The 26,650-nt window shown below is 41.6% G+C and overlaps 2 protein-coding genes across 3 annotated transcripts in view; both read right to left on the bottom strand.

Annotated features, from left to right (window-relative positions):
* The window catches only part of LOC126475481 (folliculin), a 162,523-nt gene that overhangs the window by 106,096 nt on the left and 29,777 nt on the right, over positions 1-26,650 (bottom strand). The window lies entirely within an intron of this gene.
* LOC126474652 (triokinase/FMN cyclase-like) lies at positions 1,735-23,440 on the bottom strand. The gene is made up of 3 exons (XM_050102130.1): positions 23,333-23,440; positions 22,085-23,170; positions 1,735-2,091 (listed from the first exon to the last, which is right to left on the bottom strand). Exons 1-3 carry the CDS (start codon positions 23,438-23,440, stop codon positions 1,735-1,737), a joined length of 1,551 nt encoding a protein of 516 aa, XP_049958087.1.

Genomic DNA, 26,650 nt, shown 5'->3' with positions numbered 1-26,650 from the left:
CCATGGTCAAATCAATCTTCACAATATGCACTACTGGTCGGTTGAAAATCCACTCTGGCTGAGAGAAGTGGATAAACAATTACTATGGTCTGTCATGATATGATATAGAATATTCAAGAATTGTGTCATGGGTCTCTATTTTGTTGCTGAGTCTCTACTTAACCACAAGTATCTACAATACCTGCCGTAATTATTGTAAGACATCCCACTGGACATAAGGCAATCCCTGCAGTACAAACATGATTGATGTATCACTTATTCTGGACAGATAATTACAAACTCTCTTGATAAGACATTAGTCATTGGGTCAGTTGTTCAGGAATACGAAATGGGCTGCATGCTCATTAGTCTTAACACCTATGAATTTTTATTTGTTGGGAAAATTAAAACAATAGCTTTACAAGGAAACCCTGACAATCCTAGAGACATGAGATGCCATATAAGCAGACCTATGTTGTGATAAGCTTGTATGAAATTCAACAGGCAGTATTGCCGTTTCGAAACACTTAATAGTCTGAGTCAACATTTTGTGCAGTTGCTATGACAGTCATAACAAAAAAACACACAAACCATACCTGAGTTGTGTGTTTTCTTGCATTTGATAAAGTAGGACAGATATTCTTGGGACCTCTTCTGTTGGTGATACCGTGGTTCGAGGCATTGTTATCGTGTTACTTTTTAATCAAGATACACTCAAGTTGGTGACATAATTTGGCAGTTATAAACATGAAAAATTACTTACATATGTCAGATAATTCACCGTATTGTCTGCTATAATATAGTATAATTTAAAATAGCTTGCAAAACAAAAGTTAAAATCTAAATTATAGAGCAGTATATTACCCATTACAACAATATTGCTAAGATATTAATAAATAGCAAATACTTCAGGATTAAGGGAAATCACTCACCAAAAAGCGTAAGTTATCATACTTCAGCTCATCATACTTTAGCTCGTCAAAAGATAAAATTTGAAAGGTAGCAAGTTTTCTTGGTTTTGTGTGTGCCTATTGACAATTCAAGGCTTCTGCTTTCTGGTGAGTCATCTTCTTTGATCCTAAAGAATTTACATTCTACACTGACTTTTCTACAGTATTCTTTAACAGCAAAGACATGATCAAAGTGGTGTATGTAAGATCACCTACAAGTACTGTAGAAAAGTATATATATATAGAGCTGTAGCACTACTTTATCAGAACACGAAAGATGCTGAATACTAGGAAAAACAGATACAACCTGTGCAGAATATCTTTTAATAGAAAACCTTCTATATGGTGAACACTGACATTGTCAGGAAAAGATTACAGATGTGAGATGACACTACTGGAAATACTTGAAAGCAATAAACAATGACACAGAATGTTACCTTAATATTGTATGGCCAGGTACAATTTCCTATTTCCCCTCTGTTAAACTACATTTTCAGTTTTGCATATGTGAGAGAAGTGGATTGCAATAGTAAAATCAACTTCTTTACTCCTGCTTAAAACGTAAATATTTGCTTTGTATTTTTTAAATGTAATGCTTTTCTTTGTAATAATGGCTCTGTATCTGTATCACTAGTATCTGGGTAAGTAAAACATCATTTTATCTGTGGTTGCAGCATTCAGCTTCCACCTGATAATTGCATAAGAAGCCAAAATACAGTTTCAGAGCATAAAAGAAACATTTCCTTTTTTATTAAAGTTTATTTGATCATTTATTCATACAATAAATACAGGTATACAATCTTCATCAGAAAAGCATTTGACTAACTTCATAGGAAGTCCTAAGCCACACACCAACAGTGTATGCACCAGGATCGGGAATAACTGAAATGCCAGTATCAGGTCGTAATTCCGCTGTACGCAATGCAGCATTTTCTGCAGCCTTCACCACTGCAGCTAGCCTTGTGACCCAATCAGAAGGGGACTTTTCATCTAGAATCAGCTGCTGCCGCCACTCTTTCACTGCAGCTGATAAGGCATCAATCATAGTGCCATTTGCAGTTGGACTGCTTGTGCAACGAAACAATCCCTCAGTTCCAAGCACCAGAGCTTGCAGCCACAAGTGTTCACTTATAGCTTCTTGTGTTTCGACATCACGGAACGCCTGGATCAAATGATGACTTGAGATGCAGATGAGTAAGCACACATGGGTGAGGAGGAAAGAAACAATGACAGCTGAAAATATGGAAGTAAATTCACACGTATTGTGCCCTTTAAATTAATATTTATTCCCCTTTATTTATTTCTTCATAATCTCCTTGCATACTTCCCCTTCCATAAATTAATTTTTAATTTTATTGGTTAACTATTCTGTTACTTAGTACATTGAACAAAACAATTATGACATTAGATGAGTTATCACACTTTCTTTAAAGGTAACAATACCAGAGAAGGAAAGTTGCTACTCACCATACAGCAGAGAAGCTGACTCATGATAGGCACAACAAAAAGAGGGGATAGTATGGTGGGAGTGGTGGACAGTGAAGAGTTACAGTATAGACAGAGGGCAGTAGAGAAGGTGCGGAGGAGGAGACAAAGATGTCATCAATGAATCTGAACCAGGTGAGGGGTTTAGGATTCTCGTAGCAACCACTGTGCTGCATTCTATGTAGGCATGACAACCAACAGGCTGTCTGTCCGCATGAACGACCACCGACAAACTGTGGCCAAAAAAAACAAGTGGACCACCCTTTTGCTGAACATGCTGCCAAACATTATATCCCTCATCTCAATGACTGCTTCACAGCCTGTGCCATATGGATCCTTCCCATCAAAACCAGCTTTTCTGAATTGCGCAGGTGGGAACTTTCCCTGCAACACATCCTACATTCCCGTAACCCTCCTGGCCTCAACCTTTGTTAGTCACTGTCCTCACCCATCCAGCCCCCTCCCTGTTCCCATTCCAGCACTACACAGCCGTCATTTCACCACCAAAGTCAGTTTTTTAATTTCTTTTTATTTCTCTCCTTTCTGCTACTTACCCCCCCTCCCTCTCTACACCTTCTCTCCTGCCCTCCGTCTAAACTGCACCACTTCACTGTCAACCACTCCCACCATACTATCTCCTGCCCCTCCCAGCTGCAGCCTCCTCCTTAACCCCACCCAGTCACCACTCTCATCATGCACTGGTGCTGCTGCTCGCAATGTAGTTTCAGCTATGTGAGACTGCAGATGTGTGTGAAATTTGTGTTTACGTGTGTGTGTGTGTGTGTGTGTGTGTGTGTGTGTGTGTGTGTGTGTCTACTGCTGACAAAGGCCTTAATGGCCGAAAGCTATAATTGTGTGAATCTTTTTGTTGTGCCTATCACCACTCAGCATCTCCGCTATATGGTGAGTAGCAAGTTTCCTTCTCTGGTATTGTTACAGTCCATCCTGGATTTTCCATTGTTTGATTTCTTTAAAGGTTACATTTTAAATCACAGTGATAGGCACAGGAGGATGTATGATATATTCATATACAGTATAATATAATTAATAAACCAATCTGCTTACTCTACACAGCAGCAGGCAATTTTTTTAACTAACAATGTAGTTCAGCAACAGGTAAAGCAACTGTCCTCTAACGAGGTGTGTGGCAAAACTGTATCACACTTACATGGGATTGATTAAATGTAATTACTGATGGTTCCAGTCCTCAAGAAGCTGTGCAGTCACTATGATAACACTATTCAACATTCACATGACAAGGGTCTAAAGAGATTATTTATCAAATTTATTTCTCACAAAGAGCTATTTTCAGCTCTGGAAAAAACACAGAAGGTGTTAATCTAGGTGTAACACATTTCCCAAATGAACCCCAAACATATTTCAATAGGATTAAAATCCCAGGGTAGCACTGAGCATGGGTTCCTGTAAATGACGTACACTAAATGACCTCTGTGAGACTCACCATTTATGTCTATAAAAACGTGATCACCACCTACTGAATAGACACAAAACTATTGAGGCTGCTTTCATTTACATGCATAAAAATTGAGCAACTCAGTGCCAATAGATGAACACTTTACCACAGCTCCACAGAAAGCTAGACACCAAAATGGCCTGAGCACTGAAACAAATGAATCTGTGGACATAAATGGGTCACACATTGAAAGCAACTATCACTAATTCAACGTACACAAATTTTCAGTATCAGTCTCATTTCTATTGTACCATACCTCATACATAGCAGCTTCCTGATGGAGCACAAGAACTGTTCACAGTAAAATGCTTATCCACTACAAATGGGTTGGCAGATTCTGATGAACTTAATCAATACTAGTGGACACAGTTTGTTGAAAAATAGTCACATGTATACCACAACTCATATTCCTTGATTATACAAAATGCCTCATCTCATTTGTGTGAAGGTTCTAAGACACAAGTGTATAAAAGATTTGGATGATGTGCCAGTTTTTCAGTCTGCCAAAAGTTGTAATTGCCCAGCACAGTTTTCAGATGTTTCACACATGTATGTGTGATTGTTCCACAACTTATACTGTCTCCAATTTTAAGTGCTTGGAACATTGACCTTGAAAAGAAAAATGGATCCACTTCGAGAACAAAAGATGGCTCAACATACTGTCTCTATCCACAATGTTGCTACACTCGGACCTTCCTGTGGTATGGTGTCATACTGTTAATGGAATACACACCTTGGGACCACATAAACTTATATGACGAAAAATGTGTACATTTTTTGTTATTTTTATATGCCTTGTTACCATTTGCAAGACTCAACTGACACGGTGTAAGAGGTATCGATCATCCCTTGCCATAACTGCTTGGGGAGTTTATTTTGAATACCTTATTTTTGTTCAACATTGAGCTCACAGTCCTTTAAGGCTTCCAGGTTATAGTATTCCAATGTAATCTGTTCTCTCACCCTAGCAACTGTTTCACAAAATCCATATTTCGCAATGTCATATTGCACTGTATATATATATATATATATATATATATATTCCCAAAAGTAAGGCCTCCTATATTTTTATACGTAAAAGCAACATTTTATTTTCTGTAACAGCTACAGCATTTTAAACGTTCTACATAGCCTCCATTTCAACAAGTGCAATTTTTGTAGATACCATGCTAGTTATACAATGTCCATGTTATCCCGTCTCACCACCATGTGCTTCAGGAAGCATTGAACCACATCTTTCACCTCATCGCTGGAGCAGGACCACTGTCCAGATAAAAGTTCCTTCAATTTAGGGATTAAGTGGTAGCCATTTGGTATCATGCCCTGACTGTATTGTATGTGGCTTAGCACACTCCAGTGAAAGTTTTGCAGGAGATTTGACAGTTTGATGGGTGATGTGTGGGCGGCAGCTGTTGTGGAGAATGCTTATGCATTTGCTCAACATTCCTCTTCTCCAATTTTGAATTGCCCCTCTGTGTTTTTTCACTGTTTCACAGTACCTATCATTGTTTAAAATTTTGTGGTTTGTGTGAAAAGGGATGTTGACACTCATGTGACTGTTGTTTTGTCTCAGGTGTAAAGCAGAATGCCCAGGTTTCATCATCACCTGTGAAAACTGAGTCCAAGAAGTTGTCATTTCAACCTCCAAGAAATTCGCAGGGATTGTCAACTCACAGCTGTTTGTGGTCTTCTGTCAGCATACACAGTACTGATCATGCACACAACTTCTGATACTGCAACTTTTCCATTAAAATCCTGTGGATTGTGCTAGGGGAAACCTACGGAACCAAATTGTGGAGAGCATTTAGAATGATTCCCATGATTCCCCCCCCCCCCCCCCCTCCCGATTCATTTTGAATGGCTACCATACGAAAACTACTGCCATCTGGTGGCAAATAGCAGAACTCCTTGGAATCATCTATACATATTACTGTTGTGTGTCAGTGTATGCTTCATACCAATGTTGTGTGGCAGAGGGTGCTCCATACCAATGCTGTGTGGCAGAGGATGTTCCTTACCAATTTTGCATGGCAGAATATGCCTCATACCAGTGCTGTGTGACAGAAGTGGGTGATTTATACCAATGATGTATGGCAGAGGGTGCTTCTTTCCAATGTTACATAGTAGAAAGTGCTCTGTACCAATTCCGTATGGTTGATAATCCTTCGTACCAATACTGCCTGCCAGATGCTGTTTTGTACTGACATTGGGTGGCAATGTGTGCTCCATGCTGACTGTATGTGGCAGAGGATCCTTCATACCACAAGTGCATGGGACATGGTGTTTTGTACTGATGCTGCATGACAGAGGGTGCTTCCTACCAAAGTTACATGATGTAAGGAGCTTCGCATCAATGTTTCTTGGCAGAATACACCTTGCTGTGATGTTACATTGCAGAGGATGTTCTGCACCAATGCTGCATCACAGAGGGTACTTCTTACCATTTTTTCATGGCAGAGAGTGCTTCATGTCTGATGATGTGTGTCAGAGGGAGCTTCTTACTCAATGTGCATGGCAGAGGGCACTTTGTACTGATGTTGCATGGAGGCTGGTTTTTATTGAAGTTATGTGGCAGACAGTGCTTCTACCAATGTTTCATGGCTGACGGTGCTTCTGCCGATGTTTCATGGCAGAGGATGCTTCATAGTGATGTTATGTTGCAGTAGAGCTTTGTACCAACACTGCATGGAAGAGGACGCTTCTTACCATTGTACATGGCAGAGGGTGCTTCATAAAGAGCTTTCATGGCACAGGGTGCTCTGTGCCAATGTTGGGTGGCAGATGTTGTTTCATACTGACGCTAGAGAAATGAGGGTGCTCAACACCAATGTTGGGTAGCACAAGAAGCTTCCTAATACGATGTGAGATGGAGGGTGCTTTGAACTAATTGTGCATGGCAGAGGGTGCTTTGTACCAGAGACTGTTTCACATCACTGTTTCATGGTAGAGGTTGCTTCCTACCAATGTTGTCTGGCATAGCGATGCTAAATTGGCAAACGCAGAAAAAGTCACATAGAAAATGCAGATCATGCTGGACTGTCATGGCCGTACAGTAGCCAGCAAGTGACCGCAATTCATGCTGAACTCTTTATGGATGGGGAGGGTTGTGTCATACTGGCACTGCAGCCACACAGCTGGCAAGTGGCTGTAGCTCACGCTGAACTGGTACTGCTGTCAAACAGACAAGGGCAAGCTACGGCATCTCTTGTTTCTTTACTCGTTCTGAATCCAAACTGGCCTTCCCCAGAATTTTCCTCAAATTTATTTTGAATTATCTTCAATATGACTCACATTACACCCTTTGCAACATGATATAAAACTAATTGTCCTATAGTTGCATTCTTTTGTGATGCACTTTTTAGGTAGAGGTTCTGGAATGATCTTAAGTAGATCTTGGGACCACGCTCCTGTGTCATAAATCCTGTTTACTACCTAGGCCAATCTGGCTACTGAATTTGGATCTAATACTTTCGTGCCTCAGATGGTTTTCTGTCACATTCCAATGCTTTCTTTTCCTGGTGCTCCTGCATTGCTCTCTCCAATTCCCATTTCAGTATCTCAGGACCCCTGTGTCCTTCATCCTGTCCCCCTTCACATTCCAAAACAGGTCTGGTCTTATCACACCTGTGCTCTGTGCAACTTTTCCATATAAACCTTTCTTCTCCTCTACTGTACATACTGTATTTTACCCATTTTTATTTAACATTCAATATTTGCTTATTTTTCTTTGTTCTCTTTTTATTAACCATTTCACTGTTCAGTACATTTCTTCCAGTTTTCCTTTCTTATTCAATTCTTCACGCTGTTTTCTCATCCTATCCTCTCTAGCCTGGCCAGTTAATATTCTTAGTTCACTGTTCAGTTTTCATAAGTGTTTTTCACATAATCCACAAATTACCTGGTATTCATACTGCATGTATTCCTCACTCTATACTAAAAAGAAACAAAATGAGTGTTCTGCTAATCCTCAGATACCATGCTGATCATACAATTTCAGTTGTGCACTAGAGGTTCCCTTGCAGATAATGATGATACCGATGAGAAAAATCATTACTACTACTATTATTATTATTATTACTATATTATCATCATCCTCCCAGTAGAGGAAAAGTGACTAGAGCAGTACAGGATTTTCTATTGTGGCATGCTACCAACTTGCATTAAGGAGAATGGGGCTCAAATTCCCATCCAGATTTAGGATTTCCAATGTTTCCTCACATCACTTTTCCCCCCCATCTCATTAACGTGGTTATTGTCATTCAGATTGTTAATTGTAATTATTTTGTGGAGCTTATCCATTTGGCTGAAATATTACTGATACTTCTGTACAACACCTTGCTCCACATTCATAAAGCATATGACCTGTATCATCTTGCAATGACATGAGTATTCTATATATAGCTGTAATACTTGTGATTATATGAAGAGTGCCACTGTAATATTCTGCTGTATAATTTGTGGACCTAAAATATGAAAACAAGCAATAGCTTGCTTCAGTGTGGCTCAGCTGGCATTAGCTACAGTCTAAAGATATTCTTATCTCAGGGAACCAAAATGCAAAATGTCCATTCCGGTCTCGAAAGATATAGTAGTAAATCTTGCAGATGTATAAGAAAGGAGAAGCAAATATTATTTGCGAAGGTAAAAGTAAAAAATGTGTATGTATACACATCTAACCACAGTCAAATAAATACTCAATTCTCTCTCTCTCTCACTCACTCACACACACACACACACACACACACACACACACACACACGCACACACATACACATACACACGCACACACATACACACACAGAAAGAGAGAGAGGGGGGGGGGGAGGGGGAGGAGAGAGAAAGAGAAATTATCTTCAGGTTAAAAAATTACAAAGTTTTTGGGATATTCTACCCGGAGTCTTGTGACTATCTGTACTGCCCTTCTTTGTATACCTACAATATCCCCTATTAGTACTATTGAGTATGGGTCCCATATCCTAGGACGAATAATACGAGTGTTTGTAAGTTACCTCTTCTGTATAATGACAGCATTCTCCCAGTATTCTACCAATGAACTGCTAAGCCCATATGAAAATTCTATTCACGTCTCTACAACTTGTTATATCGCAGTTGTGACTCACTGATATTGCAGCCCTAAGATACTACATTTATGAGTTTAGTGAGGTGCAGGACTTTACATTTTGAAGCTCCAATCTTTGCACCACATTGACATCCTTTCAAGATCTGAGTGAATGTTTGTGAAAATTTTCATAAAGTTCTTCTTTACAGATAAGTACATCCCATGCAAAAATTCTACATTTATATTAATATTGTCTGCTAGATCATTAGCAAATACAGTAATATGAACAGCAAATTTCCCAGCTCACTTACCTGGGACATACCTGGAGTTACTTCTACACCTGTCAATGACTCTCCACCCAAGGTAACACACTATGTTTGTGATATCTCAAATAATCTTACTTCTGTTAGAAAGCCTGCAGGTAGTACCAAATTATATGGTTTTCAAAAGTAAAGTTACTGCAGGTGCCTGACTGCTGTGATCATTGTCCTTTGGATGTCATGTGAGAGAAATTCAAGTTGGGTTTAACAAGTCCAATGTTTTTGCAATTGTTGCTGGTCAGTATCCAGGAGATCACTCTGCCCAAGATTACATTTGAGATCCGAAAATGTTCTAAGATTCTACAACAGGGACAATGGACAGTGATTTTGGGGTTCACTTCTGGCAAATGTGTGTGACCTGTGCTTCTTCCAACTACTGTGTGTGTGTGTGTGTGTGTGTGTGTGTGTGTGTGTGTGTGTGTGTGTGTGGCTGAGGGTTTTAGTATCCCTGCCAGAGGACACTGTGATGGAGGCAGATGAGCTGTGGTGGGTGGTGCAACAGAACAGTTTGGAAACCTGCCACGGAGAGTGCATGTGACATGTAGTATTGGCAGATTCGATTGATCTAACCCTGTGCTTCATGCTGTGCATTATTGTCATGTGTTCAGTCATTAGCCACCTATGCATGCTGCAAGCTGAGTTTACTGCCCTGCATGTCTGTATGTGGCTTCAGATGCTCTGCTTCCCATAGATCGACTCACGTGGTGAGTTCGTTTCCTCTCGCGGGGTTCTGTTCGTCAGTTGTAATTGAGCAACCATCAGCCTCTGATGTACCCATGCCAACAGCATAGAGTAATAGCACTACCAAGCTTGTGCAGAATGGTGACGAAGGACATTCTGAAGCAAGTAATGCCACAATTCTTTTCTCCATTTTTGTAGTGTTAACTTTGAGCCACAATGGATCTGGTGTTTGTACAATCCTGGTGGGAACCGTTATGCCTACAGAATGAACATGCCTACAGAATGAGCAGCAGCAGCAGCAGCAGTGGCGGCGGCAGCGGCAGCAGCATTAGTAACATCAACAGGTACAGATGCAGGCACTGATGCCAACTTCCTTTGCACCCTTGCTTTGCCACAGGAGGGGGCAGGCACCCACTGGGAAGTTTTCTTCTCTATCCCTGACACCATTCATCAGCTTCAATGAGTGTATGCAAAGGTAAATTTCCACCAGTTCTTGCTGGACTGCCAGGAAATGTGTATCATCAACCCAGCTGATAAAGTTCCCTTCATGTCATCCAGTAGTGTGGGCTTGTAGAAAACTGTCCAAAATTTGAAGCCCTCCATTGAATCCAAGAAACATCCCTTTGACAAGCTTTGTCAGTTGCTTATGCACTATTTTGGTCATCAAACACAAGTGGTGGTGGCATGGACGCAGCTGAACCAACACCACAAATGCCCTGGGCAGTCATATGCGCCCTGTGTCACCAATTTGCAGGGCCTCTCGTACAGGTGTTGTTTTGAGTGCCCCAAGTATGCTACCTCTTGTGCAGACTCGCTAATTTGGGAAATGACTGTCCAATTAGCTTCTGATCCTGAGGTTCACACCAGGGTGCTGACTCTATCTGAGCCTTCTTCAGCCAATGTTGTCCTCAATGTGGACTTGCATGAGCTTATGGTGGCGGTGAAGGACATCCTTTCTGATAACTGACAAGTGGCATGATTAGGTGTGCATGGTAAATGGCTCCCAGTGCCCTGTGGGGTACCCCACGTGGCCTCACCTCCTGTCCTGTCATTACATGTCACCGCCATTGATGATTCCAGTGCAGTGGCACTGCGGCAATGCCTGTCCTAACCCATTCAGGGCTCAGTGGGCTCGTATATCATCCGCAGCATAGTAATTCCCATCCACAGCAGTTTTTGGGTCCCTGTTGTCGTTCTCTTTCTGTTCGTTGGGCGAGTACCAATTATCACCAACACTTCTTGCACGTGGAGCCCGCGTGTGGGGCATGCCTACGGGTAAAGCACTTGCCAACTGTTTGTGAGAGTTGGTGGGCCATGAGTCAGTCGTCGAATGCCCCGGCATTTTCCATGGACTCAGAGGTAGAGTGCTTTGTGCATACCTTCTGTGTCTGCCTCTTTCTGTGAGCATGTGTTGCCAAGTTTTCTGGTTACATACTAGGCAACACCAGTCAACAGGTGCAGTCCGAAGTTATGTTTGCATGGGTGCCAGTCAGAGGACCTGCTAGATTTGTTGCACACTGAGCCACACGCCACAGACCACTGTGGCCCCATGCATTATCCTCCCAGGGCTGCTGTTTGAGCCAGATCCTTTGCCCAGTGGCAGGGTTGGTTGCTGGGTGTCATGGTGGGCCACAAGATCAGCAGTTGTTTGTGGTGAATGTTAGTAGGGAGCAACTGTCCAGTCATGCAAATCAGCTCTGCCTGTCCCCATTGGGACTTCACTGCCGCGGTCTTCTGGTCAGATGAGTGGCAGGGTTGGTCACGACATTGCTCCAGTTGCAGACTCCCAATTGCAACAGCGTGCTTCCCATTGCCATCCCCTCTGCTGTCCTCCCATCACCTGCAGTCTCGGCCCACACTGAGGCTTCTACCTGTGCCTGCCAGTGCAGAGTCCAAGGATTCTGATCTGCCCATCTCCAGCTCTGCGACGAGGTCATGGCCCAGCATAGCCATTTCAGGGTGAAGGGATTTATTACCCTCACCAGCAAACATCACTACGGAGGCAGAAGAGCTGGTGAAGCTAGTGCAGCAGAACAGTGTTGAAATCTGCTATGTAGGGCATATGCAGCAGACCTGATGGAGGTATTTACCTGTGAGCGGCAGTAAACCAGGTGTCCCAGTGCTTAACCGATTTCAACTACTGTGGAGTTGTTAGCTGACAGAATGAGTCATGTGCTGATTTTGTTGCCATGCGTGTGTCTCAGTGGGTTCAGACATTCTGCTTCCCGCAGACTGACTCGCACAGCAAGTTTGTCTTCTCTTGAGGGGTCCTGATTGTTATTAAGCCACTACTGGCCATGAAGTACCCACACCAACAGTGTAGAGTAACAGCATTGTAATGGCTGTGCAGATACTAAAAATGTTATGGTTAAGAGGGGAGTAAACTCAGCTGTAAATTCTGTATAGAATATGATGGATATTCCATTGGGCCCTGAAGGTTGGTCCAATTTTAGCAATGCCACTGACACTAATATGAAAATCGCTCACCTTTGTAGTGGCGCATGGATTAAAGTGGGGCAGCACTCCTGTTGGAGTTCAGCATTACTGCTTTTGCTTTACTAGCCTTAATTTTACTTTCTGAGTGTCTGGACCATAACTCTGAAGCCACTGGCAGCCTTTACAGATGACCACAGTTTCTTGGATTTTGTGAGACATCTTTTGATAAAAATTCTGCTTCGGTAGTTTTCGAAGACTTTGTGCATTGCCATTCTGACAGCTAAATGCATTTCATTTAGCATTTTTCTCTCTTTACTATATGCTTTATTTTACACTGATTTTGCAGTTTTCATTGCCTTTTAGAATTTCCTTTACATAAATTGCATATCATGCAGGGTCCCTCCCACCATGAGATGCTCTACTAGGTAGGGGAGAGGCTTGAACCTTGAGCTGGCATGTACCTTGAGCCAATCTTGTATCTCTGCTCTTAAATCCAACTTCAGTCTTTTTACACCATATTTTGCCTACTATGATATGAGTATAGACTGCTTTTGTTACAGAAGCAAGGAGCAACTATTTCAATTTCCTACATGTATCACTGTGTGTGTGTGTTCCCCCCCCCCCCCCCCCACTTAGAAGTTAGTTTTTCTGTTCTTAATTCAATGTTATTCCTGCTATATATCCAAAAATAAAATTGAACTTAAATGGTTAATAATGATGGAAAACATTTATCTTAATAACCAGGCTGTGAATTTTCCTGCCATTTTATTATTTTAGGTTATGTTAAACATTTACTGAAGTGGGAGGAAAGCTGTACCTTGAGCCAGTTGGTGATACTGCACCATGATCACCACCCACGGTACTTTGGCAATAGAGATTAACAATATAGAAATGATACTTAGGCTTAAAACGACAAAAGTAATTTGTTGCTTTTAAATGTTTACCAACATGAATTTTTAGGTGTAATTTGTGAACCACAAAAATTACTCCTGTGCATTTTTACTTGGATGTTCTGTTTATTAGCCCTTTGGTTATGTTCAATAAAATCTATTCATAATATATGACGTGTCCATTTATTTTAAATTGTGGCTCATGATACATTACCACACTGTACCTTGACCAAATACAACAGTTTGGAACATGACCTCTATGGTATAACCTTTTAATAAATTGAGTATATACTGTGATTCATTTGATGGGAAATAAGAAAAGTAATGAAACTGATGGAAAAATTCTAAACTTGAGCCATAGTTCCTTGAGATATGACATTACTGCCTTATTAGCTAGTTTCCTGAATACATAAATCTTCCTACTTGTTTTAGTAACCCTTTGTACTTAAGTAACCATTTCTGCTACAAATGCCTCATGGTCCCTGATACCAGTTCAATGTAGACATTGCCAAGGCAGCCAGGTCTATTTGTTGCTATCAGATTTAATATATTTCTGCCATGGATTGGCTTCCAAACTACCTGTTCCAAGAATATTTCAGAAAAGGCATTTAGTATTGTTACATAGGACACCTTGTCATACCAATGCTGCAAAGCTGTAATCATATCAATTGAGTTTTGGGTGATTAAAGTCTTCTTAAACAATAGCAGTATGATTGAGGAACTTATTAATCAGTGAGCAGAGGTTTCCTCTTAACTTTTCAGTTACATTTAGAGGTGAATCTAGTGATCGTAGAAGGACCCAATTAAAAGTTCATGCCCTTACTTGTTACTGAGTTTTGCCCAAACAATCTCACATAGTGCTTAAATTTCTGTCTTCATTCTAACAGGTACTGTTCCCAGTAACATCACTGAATTATTAGTTCTATTAACGAAAGACAAACTCACAAACAAATTTAGTATAACATACAGAAATATTAGTCACATAGAAAACCAGGTAAAAAATCTTCATTGCCACTGATGCTACGTACATGAGACAGGAAGAATTATGTAAGGCAACTTCGTCAGGTTATACAACAGAATTCTCTCGTTTTACCTCCATTCCATGCAGTTTAATATTATCGTAGGTTGGCTCATGTTCCTGTAGACTTATATATTAATACCCACATTATAAAAATAAAACAAAAACAGTTCTCTTCATGACAATGAAGCATAACAATCAAATACATTGGAGGCACACCAATGGAAGATACAGTAAATAATATTTTTGATTCAATTATTGACTGATTTTCTGCAAATATAACCATTGAGAAAATTTAAGAAAAAAACAGTACAGAATGTACACTTATGTATAGCACAGAAATTAACGCAGTTTATAATCGGGTTTGGGGTACAAGATATAAATAAAATGGAAAAGTTAAACATTTTAGATGTCTGTATTACTAGAAAATTTGAAATGGAAATCACATTTTATGGGTCTTCTTAAATACTCAAGTTCAACATCATCTACTCTGCATGTGAATACAAATTTTGCTGCTGAAAATGTCAGAAAGTTGGCTTACTCTGCATATTTCTATAAGTTAATGTCTATTTGGGATAATATTCCGAGGTAAGTCTACATTTATGAGGCGTGTTCAAAAGAAAACGTACTAAACAACACTGAGGATATAACTGAAGTCTTTATTCAAAATTAATCACTAGAGGCCTGAGTGCAACTATACCACTGTCTCATGAGTCAAAGAATCCCCTGTACCCAGAATTCCTATGGCTGTGACAGCAGCCAGTCACGCACTGTGTCCTTCAGTTCATCATCCAAGCTGAGCCACCCTCCTTTGCGATGTTTTTTAACAGACCAAACACACGAATGTCACAGGACAGCTGCTCAGGCAGCTCTCACTTGAACTTGTCCATTACACTTTGTGTGACCTCAGGGTCCATCATGAAAATGGGAACTCTATTTTCTCACTGACTTGATGGACACACAGTCTCCCCCAAAATATGGACGCTCCCCGGTGATGAATATCAGCCAGTTTAACCCCTTCCACAGTTACAAATTTGATAACACCTCGCTGCTCCTCAACTGTCAAACTTTGCAATGTGTATATCATGACGTCTCAAATGGATGGAACACTCAAGTGCCTGCTTCTCTCCTGCACCATTTGCCCACACATGTATATAACCATGCCCAACACTACATTTCCATTCCTACATGTCTCATTAGATTACCCAAAGTGGCATATGCAAATTTTAACTAGTTTGTTTTTCATCAAGCACTTCTTATGACATGAAGTATTCATTACACAATAAGTACAACTAATTGAAAACCTTTAATGAACTTATAAATAAAGGTTACTCATTAAATGATGAGCATATGACTATTTTCTGCAAAAAAATGTATTTGTAAACCAGTTGACATCCTTCATATAACAGTGAGATGTTGCAAAAATATTAAAAGGAACACAGAAATAATTATCAGCATCAACATCACTTTCATTAAAGGTGACTGTGTAGATAAGTATTACTGTGCTCAATGTTTCTGGGCTTCAAAAACTATTCTTCTGACAGATTGATTTGAAAAGGAGAAAAAATAACTAATTAATACTAAACAAATATTCTGGAAGAAATGGATGGAAATATATGTGATAGGGGCTTGGCAGCTTCCCACAAAGGGGCTGTGACAAAGGGAAGCTGTGACTTTAATGATGAATCATTCAAACATTCACTATGTAAAGCAGATCTGGTACCGTCTGGCTCCTACATATGGCAACATCTAAAGAAATTCATGGCTTGAGTAGTTTGGAATCAAATTATTTAGTATTTTGCAGAGTTTCCAGAATGAGACTACAGGGACAGTATCAACTTATTGAAAAATACCAGACTAAGTATAATGGCCTAAGAGTATTAAATGGAAAAACAAGTGCATGTCTGACATGTGATAAGAACTTCTGTGCTAACAACTTACATGATTGCATTCTCGTATGTACCCACTCAACGAAAGGCCTACAACACACCCAACACATTGATGGAGTTACTTACTCAAAAACACAGATACTATGTCGAAAATTAGTTAAACTGCATTATGGATGACTCTGCAGAAACTATTCAGGAGGTTCACTGGACTAGTTGTTTAAGATGTAGGGCAGTAAATGTACATGCAGTTACTAGCTCAAGAAAATAACTACTGCCATTGGGAAAGATCTTAAAAGTTCAAGTAGCTGTCTCTTCCCCAGTTCCACGCAATTGCTCATGGGGGCATGGGCTGGGACACACACAAAATTGATCTATGGATGACTTAAGGAACTCTCAACCATGTAAAATGAAGTGCTAAAGAAACTGGTATAGGCATGCATATTCAAATACAGAGATATGTAAACAGGCAGAAGACGGCACTGGTCGGCAAAACCTCATAAAACAGCAAGTGTATGATGCAGTTGTTACATACGTTACTGCTGCTGTAATGGCAGGTTATCAAAATTTAAGTGTGTTTGAACATGGTGTTGTAGTCGGCACACAAGCAATGGGACACAGCATCTCCGGGGTAGCGATGAAATGGGGATTTTTCCGTACGATCATTTCATGAGTGTACCGTGAATATCACAAATCCAGTAAAACATCAAATCTCAGACATTGCTGCGGCCAGAAAAAGATCCTGCAAGAACACGAGCAACAATGGCTGAAGAGAATTGTTCAACGAGACAGAAGTGCAACCCTTCCACAAATTGCTGCAGATATCAATGCTGGGCCACCAACAAGCCCACTTGTGTACCCTTGATGACTGTGCAACACAAAGATTTACGCCTTGCCTGGGCCCATCAACAACTACATTGGACTGTTGATGACTGGAAACTTGTTGCCTGGTCAGAAGAATCTCGTTTCAAATTGTATCGAGCGGATGGACATGTACAGGTACGGAGACAACCTCATGAATCTGGACCCTGCATGTCAGAAGGGGACTGTTCAAGCTGGTGGACGCTCTAATGGTGTGGGGCATGTGCAGTTGGGAGTGATATGGGATCCCTGATATGTCTAGATATGACACGACAGGTGAGGATCCTGTTTCATCACCTGCATCCATTCATGTCCATTGTGCATTCCAATGGACTTGGGCAATTCCAGCAGAGCAATGCGACACCCCACACATGTTACCGAGTGGTTCCAGGAACACTCTTCTGAGTTTAAACACTTCCGCTGCCCACTCCCTGGACACGAACATTATTGAGCATATCTGAGATGCCTTGTAATGCGCTGTTGAGAAAAGATCTCCACCTCATCGTATCTTATGGATTTATGGACAGCCCTGCAGGATTCATAGTGTCAGTTCCTTCCAGCACTACCTCAGACGTTAGTAGAGTCCATGCCACATCGTGTTGCAGCACTTCTGTGTGCTCGCAGGGGCCCTACACAATATTAGGCGCGTGTACAGTTTCTTTGGCTCTTCAGTGTAAATCTCAGTCATCAATATTGACCAAAAATTCTGTAGTAGTACTTTTTCAGATTTTTCACACAATGAAAGGATCTATAATCATTTTCTCGCCTCTTGTTAACTATTAAATGCTCAACTTTCTTAAACAGACACGATCTAAATGAAAGAGACTTTGCTGACTTTGTGTATTCTAACATGTATGAGACTTAAAATATATATGAAACTGCAGTTTTGATTTGAAAATGTACGTCACCTCCAAAAATCGGTGCACATTGTATCTGCGGGCCCACTGCGAGCGATAAACATAGAATGTACGAATCTGTCAAGTCAGTCTCACATATAGTCGCGACACACCCTGTTGTGAAAGATAGCATTGTTTGACTGCTGGAGCGACACTATCGCTCCATGCGGTGAGAAAGCAGTCAGTTATCTGTGTCGTAAGGACAACGTTAGGTTATAACTATTTTTCTACTTAATTAACGAAAGCGTTATGTTTTGCTTTCCATACATTAGTAAATTACTAAGAGACGTAAATGTAAAAACAAAAATCTTCCTGATTCAATGACATAAACAACTTATTCATGTAGAAATACTGTACAATATATGTACAACTGCGGCCTACCCCACTGAAAGCAAAAGAATATAAACACACATTTCATGCCTGAGAAGCAAAAATTTCCCTTGTAGTCTTTTCTTATTATGACAGGGACTTTCCTTGACACACAAAAATTTGTTAAGGGAGACTAATGATTCGCCCATTCTTACACTTCACTCGACTTTCTAATACATGAATATTGTCGTAAATGTAATCACTTTTGCTTCAAAAACGAATATGTTGAAGATTCTTGCCGTTTGTGGTTCAAATGTAGCAACTATTGTGGAATTGGTTTCTTCTGTGTTGGGAAGCAGTTTTGTTCCTTTGGTTTTTTATTATCACGTCTGTGTGACTTGCCTTTCAGCCACATGTATGATGGCTTGTCTTGTATGTTAAGGAATGTCGATATTTCATTCCGTAGAGTTTTCCTACGTCCCACATTCACTGATTTGGATGAAAGTGTGGCAGTAAAAAACTTTGCGTTGCTGGGTAGATATACGACTTCTTTCTGCAAGGTCAGGTATTCCGGTGTTTACTACCATTTTTTCTTCTTCTTCTGTTAAAGGAGAACGACAATCTTCAGTATGACAGCGGAACGTCGGCTGAGAGCAGTGAAATACTACGCGATGGAGGTACATAGATTACTGAGACGCAACTTTTCGCTACAAGTATGCAGTGACATTACTCTCGAACTCAGGCTTTACACAAAGTGAAGTGAGCAATTGCGGGTCACTGGCAGCCCTGTACGCCGGTGGAGATGTGCGCAGTGTAACTCTCGGTAGTTATCTCTGAGATCCTGGATTCGCAGGCTCCATTTTATTTGTCGGAGATGAAGACGTAAAATGCTTAAAGGTGTGTTACTACTGAACATCGCTACGTACATTGAGGACCAATCACTGCAAGAGTGTAACTGTTCTGTTTCATTAATGGAAATTTGATGGGGAAGTTGAGACAGCAAAATGGTTAGAAGTTTGTTTCTGACAAACAACTTTATAATTACTGATGGTTTCAGTCACAGTAATTCAGAATGTACTCTAAGGTTTCTGCACAACCACATACTCATAAATCATGACACATGTAAGTTGTAGCTTTCCTATTCCGCTTCCATTAAATAAATAATACTGTTAGTCTCATGTCACAGTCTAACATAAGTCACGACACTCTCCGCTGTGAAAGTTGCCACCGTTTGACAGCTGGCGGACAATAGCGCTCCAAGCGGTGAGAAAGCCGATATAGTCGCATGTTTGTACTGTCAATTTAACTGCCGATCGCGATAACTGTCTTTGCATACCAGTTAAATTAGAACACCGATCCCGGATGGTGTATCATGTACCAGAGTAACGTCACTGCATACTTGTAGCGAAAAGTTGCGTCTCAATAATCTATGTACCTCCATCGCGTAGTATTTCACTGTTCTCAGCCAACGTTCTGCTGTCAAAGTATAAAACAATATCCATATTTACCCAATACCCGCTTAGAGACTCGGCAACAGTATACCTTAACAGTCGCGACACTCCGTCTGTATTTTGTTACCCACAGCGGCAGCAGCGCACCAAGCGGCCAGCGAGCGACACTATTGAAAGCAATAAGAACCCAGTATTGTCATTTGTATTGATTTTTTTTTTTTTATACAGTAGGGAGCATACGTAGTGCAATAAAAATCGAGAATAGCTGAAAAATAACAGCGCATTTGTCATTCTTCAGTTTCATAAAGACTATGGGAGGTATGAAACGTGGTCCACGGTTTGAAGTTGTAGACTCTCTAAAAATCCGTCTGTACTGTACGACGGCTCAGTACGCACTGCCATTGCTTTGCAACACGTTCCCACTATTTTGTCTATCGGCAGGTATTCAGGCCGACGGATATCTGACGCAGCTAACTTGCGCCGGCCATGCGCGGCTCTTATCCGTTCACGCATTTTTGCGGCACGGCTGCTACAGTTTTATTGCTTTTGACGATTTATTATCCCGCCTGTGTCTTTCTCTCTTAAGATACAACTGTTGTGGCTTCTTTCGTACATTAAATACTGAACGTATTACATTCTATATGGGTTTCCTACTTTCCAAATTCACTGATTTGGCTGAAAGTGTCACGAACAAGACTCCACTTTGTCGGATAGGAATACGTCTTTCTGCATAAGGCCAAGTCTTCCTGTGTTTACGAGCAATTTTTTATTATTAAAGGGAAACGATGTTATTCGGTAAATATCTGCACGTTACAAGAGAATCGTAAATAAATTGTGCTGTGATGTATCGTTTCCTATCTTTCAAGCATCCTTACGTAACTAAAGAACGAAAAAAGTCATTTTGTAGTTACTATCTATTTTTATGGCACTACGTATACGCTCTATTGAAAAAAAAACTATGTTACAAATCAGTATCAACTTAATATTCGCACTCATCCGACATGGTATTCGAAGGTGTAGCTTGGGGCGCAGCTATCGTTGTACGTAACAGAAACTTCACGGAGAGTCGCGAGTGTTACATTAAACTGAGCCCATACAGTGACTGGTTCTCGATGTATGTCGTTATGTTCAATACATTACCAAGTAGTATCTTCCCGTTTTCAATACGTTTGTCCTTTGTCGTATCTCCTGTCTACATCTCGAGTGTCAACAGTTTGATATATATCGAAATCAGTCTGCAACTCCGATGTGCATCGATTCTTGGAAATTACCGATATAAAATACTAATATCTCACTTAAGTTAGTCACTCTACAAAACAAGTACAGGTAGTGGTTCTGTGAACAACCAGGAGGAATCTGCAATACTAGCCATCCGCTTTAACAAGTACAGGAACCGGCAACAGGCTAAAATTAGGATGTCACTTTTTGTTACGTATTTGGGCTTACATTTCTTTATAGCGTCATTCGTTGCCATATATCTGTTGGTTTTCAGGAAAATCGTTTTTTAATCTTAGCTGCGTATGAGAAACAAAATATTGTTTGTTATGTTTTGGAGGGGTCATAGTATTTCGCTGATTATCAGTCTTTTTTACTGTTCCTCTCCACTATAGCTATAGCGTTTATTTTACGATACTTGCTTTGTTTTGTTTCCAATAAATAGTTCTCCTGTAATAACCGTTAAAATTTAAGATACACGTATATTCGTAAATCGATTTTAAGTTCAATTTCTTTACAATATTTTTCAAAAACTAATATTATTCAGTTTCAGACAGTAAATAAAAAACTAAGTTCCTGAAATGTAAATAAACAAACAGAAAATTGATGCAGTACCACATACGAAATTCCTAGGCATCCGGGTTGATAATCAGTTAAAAATGAGACAATTATACAGCTGCTCAATGAACAAAAAAATGGTTCAAATGGCTCTGAGCACTATGGGACTTAACTGCTGGGGTCATCAGCCCCCTAGAACTTAGAACTACTTAAACTTAACTAACCTAAGGACATCACGTAGCGGTCGTGCGGTTCCAGACAGTAACGCCCAGAACCGCTCGGCCACTCCGGCCGGCCTCAATGAACAGCTCACCCTCTTTGGAATCATGGTCATTCTCAAAATGATAAATAATTTTTCCAGTTTTCGACAATGTTGCCTCTATAGGAAAAATTAAGTAGGTCTGCACAAGGCCCAGATTCGAATCCCGGCCTTGTAACGAATTTTCATTCGTCACTTTAGTCCATATATACAGTATACACTATACAATACTGTGTTGAAGCGTCACACTGTCCACTAAGAACTACAAATTAACTGTCAAAATACCGACAAATAGGACCTACCTATCCTCTATAACAACAAGACAACGCAGTGTACAGGAAACGTAATGAGGTTTACCTTAGCAGCTGCCTCGAAGAATATAGTATACAAAAGGCCAGAGACACCCGCCCGTGCACCTTCCACAATTTTGCTCATATCGCGAAATAATGTGAACAAATTGTGACCGTCGAGATCTCCGTTAGTAACTGCCCTCTCGATCGCTTTCGACACCTTCCTCACATTCGTTCCGCAATCTCTACCTCCTCCGAACTCGTCGTACAAATTCAACTGTTTTTCACAGTCGATCAACGACTTGACAGTGCACTTAATCACCTGCAGCACACATGAAGCAAACTTATCCGTGACAGCGTACTCCGGTTCGGGAAGAACGTCCTCGTCACCCTGAGAAAGAGTGGGCTCCACAGTCAGTGGCAGCTCGACCGTCACACTTTCTGCACCTGCAGGAGTATACTGGAGGTGGCGAGGCCAACTCACGGCAGTCGTAGGCGCGTCCAAGTACTTCAGTACACAAGTGAAGGATATCCGAAGTAAAGTTACGAAAAATGTAGCGTCTTCTGGGGACGTCATAAAAGCGCTGCAGTACGCCCTCGGTACTTCGTAGCCCTTCTCGCGCAGGCAGCTGACGGTCTCCCACACGACGAGATTCTCTTCCAGCTTGGGCGACTTCCCCGCATTGTCGATAAAGACGACGACCTGGTGTTCCGGATCGATACGTCTGTTACCTTCCGACGCGTCTTCGAAGAACGGATTCAGCGCCGTCCGCACGGCGTCGGGACTGGCCGAGAGACTCGGGTGTTGTTTCTTCGCGCAACGGTAGTGCGTGTCACTGTCGCCGGTGACGAAGCCCGCGAGAGAGGGCGCCGCCAAGCTCGTGGAGACGGTCGTCAAGTCGTTAGTAGCCAGAGTCTGGCACAGGTGAAAGATTTCGTCGAGCGAGCAGCCGCTCTCAGCCATGGCGCCCGCGATCTTGCAGAGGACGGCGGTGGCGTCGATGTCGCGCAGCGCTCGTCGCTTGTCTGACGGCCGGGCGACCGCCCCGACCAGCAGCATCCTCACGTCGATGTCTTCGGCGCGCGCCTTCTCGACGGCGGCGCCGAAGTTGAGGCGGTTGCCCGTGATGTTGCGCGCGAGCACGAGGATGCCCTGGAAGTGGCCGCAGGCTAGGTGGCGGAAGGCGCGCAAGATGAGGCGCGGCGGCGGAGCAGTGTTGGCGTCTCCCAGCACGGCGGCGGCCAGCAGCCCGGCGCCCACGTAGCCCGCGGGCCACGGCTCGCGGCCCGTGCCGCCGCCCGACACCACCTTCACCTTCCCGCGCAGCTGCTCCTGGTCGCGCACCATCACCACGCGCTCGCCCTCCAGCAGCGACAGGCCCGGGTTCGCGAGCACCGTGCCTTTCAGCACGTCTTCCACCATGTTGGGTAAGTCGCGCAGTCTCGAATACATCTCGCTGTGCGTAATGTCCGTACGGCGCGCGATTTTCGCTGGTAACCGTTGCTACGCCCGACAGCAGAATTTAACCGTTATTACTTCCGACAAGAGCAATTTCAGTAACGGAGGGCCTGATGTAGAATATTTGCTTTTTCTGTGCACATAAGAAGCGGACGCGTAACTTTTTATTGTTGTCTGTTTTTCTTTGACTTCTGAAATCCAAGGACTGCGTTTGAACCGTAGACCATAGATAACACAGACTGCGCGTGACGTCATTTTACAGAAACCGAGGCCCACGAGAAAGCAAGGCCGCGGTGCGTACGCCACATGATTTCATTTGTTGGGTCAACTCTAGTGTCCGATACCAGCCGTCGGCTTTGACCAATGACGTAATGTGTGATGTTATTTTGTTTGTGCCGCAGATTGCTGTCGATTAAAGCCCGGTCCACACGCAACGATCTGTCTGCGCAGACATCGGCATGTCTGTACATGCAAAAGATAGCTGCAAATGTGATGTGCTCACACGACACAAACCCCAATCTACTCCTCGCCCGCCATCTGTCGGTGTAGGAAAGAAATATCAGTGGCAAGCGACTACGCTCCCCGTAAACGTCAAAAATTTAATTCAGTTATTTTGAAATATAGAAATGGAGGAAGTACTGTTGTGGCCTGTGTTCGCAACTTGTGTTGCATAAAACATTCAGACCAACCGCAGGAAACAGAGAAAGCGGTCAAAATGGTGTAGACAGTGGCTGCTAAAGCGAAAGCAGTTTTCTCACGTAAATTTACTGTGAGAGTTGCAGGGCGAACCTAACGACTGGCGAAATTATTTGCGGATGGATGCCGAAACTTATAATTATCTCTTAAAGCTTGCAACCCCTTATATTATGAGAAAAAAATACTTGTATGAGAAGGGCAATTTCTCCTCATGAACGGCTGGCGGTAACATTGACACTCCAATTTCATCTTCGGTTGTACTCCTGCTTGGTCTTGGGCGTTTCTTGATCACTAAGAAAGCCAAGTAGATCTAAATACCGTAACGTTGGCTGGTATACTTGATCTACTCCTACAGCAGATCTTCTAGATTTCTGAACTTTGGGTAACTCTTTTCGGTAAACAGTTCGCAACGAATTAATTTTTTTATTACTGTTTCTCTGTTTGCCGAGACGTCAACTGCCCGCAATTTTTCAATTAGAGCATTGTATGCTGCTGTCTTTTTGTCTCTGTCACTATATTCTTTACTTTTAATCTTCCACAAACATGGGTGGTTTCTATATATTTCAATGATTTCCCTTACAAACTCTCGAGAACACTGACGAGTACCAGCCATTTTAATGCCCTGTGCGCACAAATACAAACACTAGACTGAGCAAACAGCTGTTTCGCGTCAGATTTGCGGCGATCTCCTGTCCACACGCTCCAACTTGCATGCGCAGATGTGGTTTGAACCCAGAGATTTGAGAGGTTTCGCTCAAATCTCCAACTCCAACTTCCAGGTTTGCACACAACTCAGGTTGGTGCAGATCTTCTGTCCACACGCAACGATCTGTCTGCGCAGATGTGATGTGCGCAGACATTTGTGCAGACAGATCGTTGCGTGTGGACAGGCCTTTACGCTCGTATATTAAAAATTCGAGGTAGATTCTTTTGTTTTCATTTCGGAATTTGTTTTCGCCGTCTTTTGTTAATGAAAGTAGTCGTGATTTATAAGGTCTTGATTTCTCACTCTGTTCGTTATGGATGAGTCAGTTGTTTTTACTGCGAAAATCCTGCTTCAGAAAATGAGTGACCGTAAATCAACTATAAAATTTTTGAAATCATTGGCCGTCACTGCGGGGAAAGAGAAGGATTTCTGTGTTGCAAGGCCATTTAGAGCAATGGGTCGACAGAAGCGTCCGATCCAACGCGTCGGCTTTGACCCGTGACGTAAGGGTGTTGTGTGTGACGTCATGACGGCGCGGAGTTTGGTTTGAGTGTGGCTGTCTCCAGTTCTGTTTTATCTTATTTTATTTACTTTTCTGATCTGTTCGTTCTATCTCGTGAGTTTTTTTTTAAATTTAAAAACACTTATTACTTATTTTAACTATCTATTTCCTCGAATTTCTGTTTTAGTTTATTATATTTATCTTTCTGATCTGTTCGTTCTATCCCGTGAGATTTTTTTTTAAAAAGGCAAAAAACACTAATCAGCTACTGAAGCATCTTTATTTTCTATGAGTTGCAGGGGTTACGACCCCTGGGGAGGTGGGTGGGTATTCATGCATGGCTGTCTTCACTTACACGTTGTAGCTGCGCAAGGCGTCTAAATTTGTTTATATTTACCAGAATGAGATTTTCACTCTGCAGCGGAGTGTGCGCTGATATGAAAAGGCAAAGGTCCCGAGTTCGAGTCTCGGTCGGGCACACAGTTTTAATCTGCCAGGAAGTTTGTTTATATTTAGTTTGCCCCCCACCCAAAACACCCCATTTCCCGCGCTTGTCCCGTTAGTGTCATTAGGCTTCTTGTGGAAAGTGTGTGTGTTTGTTTTTGTTTCCGCCATATTTGTGACGTCATGGGTCAAAGCAGACGGGTGGGATCGGACGCTTCCGTATTTCCAGAGCAATACTGTTGGAGGAAGAGTATTCCTAAAGGTTATTGTTTATTTCTTGCATTTATGAAAGTAGTCAGCAAAATGTACAGGACTCGTTTTGTTAGTTAGGTGTTGGTGGATCTGACACTTTTTTCTTGTTTTACGTTACGTTTTTTCATGTTACTGTATTGTGCGAGTGCTAGTTTTTTGGTTTCTCTAGAGGGAGGTTTTTCTGTCGTTTTAATATTTTCTGGTTACAATGGTGGGCCGAGGGGTATTGCTGTGTCTTTGCCGGAGGGTTTATGTGATTGACTCGTAGTTTCATTTTTTTTATTGTTTTAAAATTTTGCGTCTGATTGAGGGCGGGAAGAACTGATTTGAGTGGTACCTCATTCGTGCCTTAAGTTTGTGTTTCTTATTATTTTTTCATTAGTTATTCTGGATTTTGCTTCTTTCGTTACAGTTTGACCTTCTAACATTATCATGTCTTGTTATGCCCTTATTTCGTTCTTGTCAGCCTCGATCTTTGACTCGTTTGGAAGCTCATATGCGGTAAGTTTCTTTTAATGTAATCACTATTATCTTTTCCTTTTTAATGTTTTTGCTACACTTGTCTTATTTTTAC

The sequence above is a fragment of the Schistocerca serialis genome, chromosome 4, assembly GCF_023864345.2.
Source record: "Schistocerca serialis cubense isolate TAMUIC-IGC-003099 chromosome 4, iqSchSeri2.2, whole genome shotgun sequence".
NCBI classification, from domain to species: Eukaryota; Metazoa; Arthropoda; class Insecta; order Orthoptera; family Acrididae; genus Schistocerca; species Schistocerca serialis.
Note: the sequence above shows the minus strand (reverse complement) of the source record. Positions and strands in the feature narration are given on the sequence as shown.